We start from the raw sequence: 2,139 nt of genomic DNA on the forward strand, positions 1-2,139 counted from the left end.
CAATTCTTGGCTGCTACCCCTGGAGGAGTGGTGGCGGCGGCGGTGCCTAGTGTTCTAGGGTTTAGAGAGGGGGCTCCCATGTCGTGACTATTGTTTCCGACATTTAGGATCATTGATGTAGTACTTGTAACTACTTGTCATTCCTTCGCTGGAACAACCATAGTGCTCAACCGTAGAATCGTGAGCATTTTTTAGCTCTGATATGACAACAACGGTTGAGGGTTTCAATTCTTGGCTACTGCCACTAGCTTCTTTGTTGATGCACATAAAGATATGACCAAGAAGCCCTCACTGTTATGTGGTTTCATGGAAAAAATCAATGCTTGATTCGATACTCTTTTTCATCTTGAAGAGAGTATCTGGATGTGGTGATGCTCAAATTGCTAAGTTCTTATGATGCTGTTAGTGAGCCCATTTTTGGTAAATTTCAGAAAAAGAAAATATAGATAGACAGAGAGTTGTATCTGATCGAAAAGGGGGGTGTTTGCCCTTTATAGTTTTAATTATTGTGCATCTGATGCCAAAGGTGGAACGGATGTTTACTTATTGTGTTCTGGAAGATTCTAAGCTGGTTCAACTTTTGGATGTGGGAATAGATAAAGTGTTCCCCTGGACTGAACTTGATGTTTACTTTTTAGTTGCTATTTTGCTTGGCATGTGAACTCTAGCTATGAAAACTTTATGTTTGCTTTTTGGATCGTTAATCCTTTACTCATATTGCTTTAGGGAAATGGCGCCACCACCACCACCACCATGTAGACGGTGCAAGTCAAGGTGCGCCAGCAGCCTTGCAACTGGCATGCTGTTTGGCATCTACTTTGAGTATATTTTTCTTCATGCGGCGGTAATAAATTAGATGAAACTAGTAACTACTATTTTGTTGTTAGTGTTATTGGCATTAATGCATCGTGTATATATCATTTTGCTTTTTGTACACAGATCATCCCATGCAATGTGAGGTCAGAATTCAACAATCTGACTGGAGACTCTGTGACCTTTGAGGCTCCTGGGGGCCCCTACACTATGGAGATCGAGAAAGGACGAAAGATGACGCGGGTGGGAGGAGATGGATGGGTCCATTTCATCAACCACATGCGTACCACCGGTGGTGAGTTGATCAACTTCTCCTTCAGAGCTGAAAGACCCAAGCTGGCCGTGATTTATGTCAACAAAGCAGAAGATTATGAGGATGATGAGGATGATGACGACCCACTCGGTGCTGCCATCGTAGCTCAAAGAATGAAGTTGAGCGAGGAGGAGGTGTGCAACCTATGGGACATCATTCCGCCACGTGCTGACTTCGTCGGGGTGCCATTCGTGACCCGCCTGACAAGTACCATGGTTGATCGGCATATCATGATATGTTGCATTTACTGTAGTAATTTGTTGATATGCTTTATTGTTATACTTAGTGTAGAGTCTGATGACATATATGCTTAGTGAATCTTATATACTCAGTAAATCCGATGATCTATATGCTCAGTGAATCCGATGATATATATGCTTAGTGAATCTTATATGCTTAGTGAATCCAATGATATATATGCTTTATTGTTATACTTAGTGTAGAAATGTCTTTTGATAGTGTAGAATGTGTGAGGCTACTTATTAATTGATATGTTTTTCTTATTCAGAAATTGCCAAAGAGCCTATCTGAGAGTTTTTGTATCAAGCCTGATGAAGAAGGCTCTGCTGGAATACGCCTTACCGCGAGGGGCTCCGTCACCACTTGTGTGTACGGCGTGGACACGGATGGTCGCACACACTTCAGCTCGGTTGGGTGGAAGATCTTCCTCGTCGGCAAGAATCTTCATGTTGGACAGGCAATCCTAATTACTATCAGGAACACCCACCGCCCAGGCTTGAGGATGATGGTCGTCATCGATATCATCTAGAACTACATATGCTTGTGAGATCTATCCATGCATGCATGTGGATGCTGAACCATATATATGCTAGTATGACTACCTAGTAGACTTATCAACTATGATCTATCCATGCATTGTTGACTACTATATATGAGTTTGTGAGATTGTGTGGTTATATTAAATGTGGTATTTGTCGTTAATGCTTGTGAGATGGTTCTGTGAACTTAGTTTATTTGCACTGGACTTGTCTTGATTTAAATGAATATTGCCT

General features: G+C 41.8%; 1 protein-coding gene across 1 annotated transcript; it reads left to right on the forward strand.

Moving 5' to 3' along the window:
- The first annotated feature begins 1,092 nt into the window (after positions 1 to 1,092).
- LOC147972553 (uncharacterized) lies at positions 1,093 to 1,895 on the forward strand. Its single transcript, XM_087523180.1, has 2 exons — positions 1,093 to 1,358; positions 1,634 to 1,895. Exons 1-2 carry the CDS (start codon positions 1,093 to 1,095, stop codon positions 1,893 to 1,895), a joined length of 528 nt encoding a protein of 175 aa, XP_087379306.1.
- Positions 1,896 to 2,139: the final 244 nt, after the last annotated feature.

This window comes from Triticum urartu, chromosome 5A (assembly GCF_056163025.1).
Source record: "Triticum urartu cultivar PI428250 chromosome 5A, HENAU_Tu73, whole genome shotgun sequence".
NCBI lineage: Eukaryota > Viridiplantae > Streptophyta > Magnoliopsida > Poales > Poaceae > Triticum > Triticum urartu.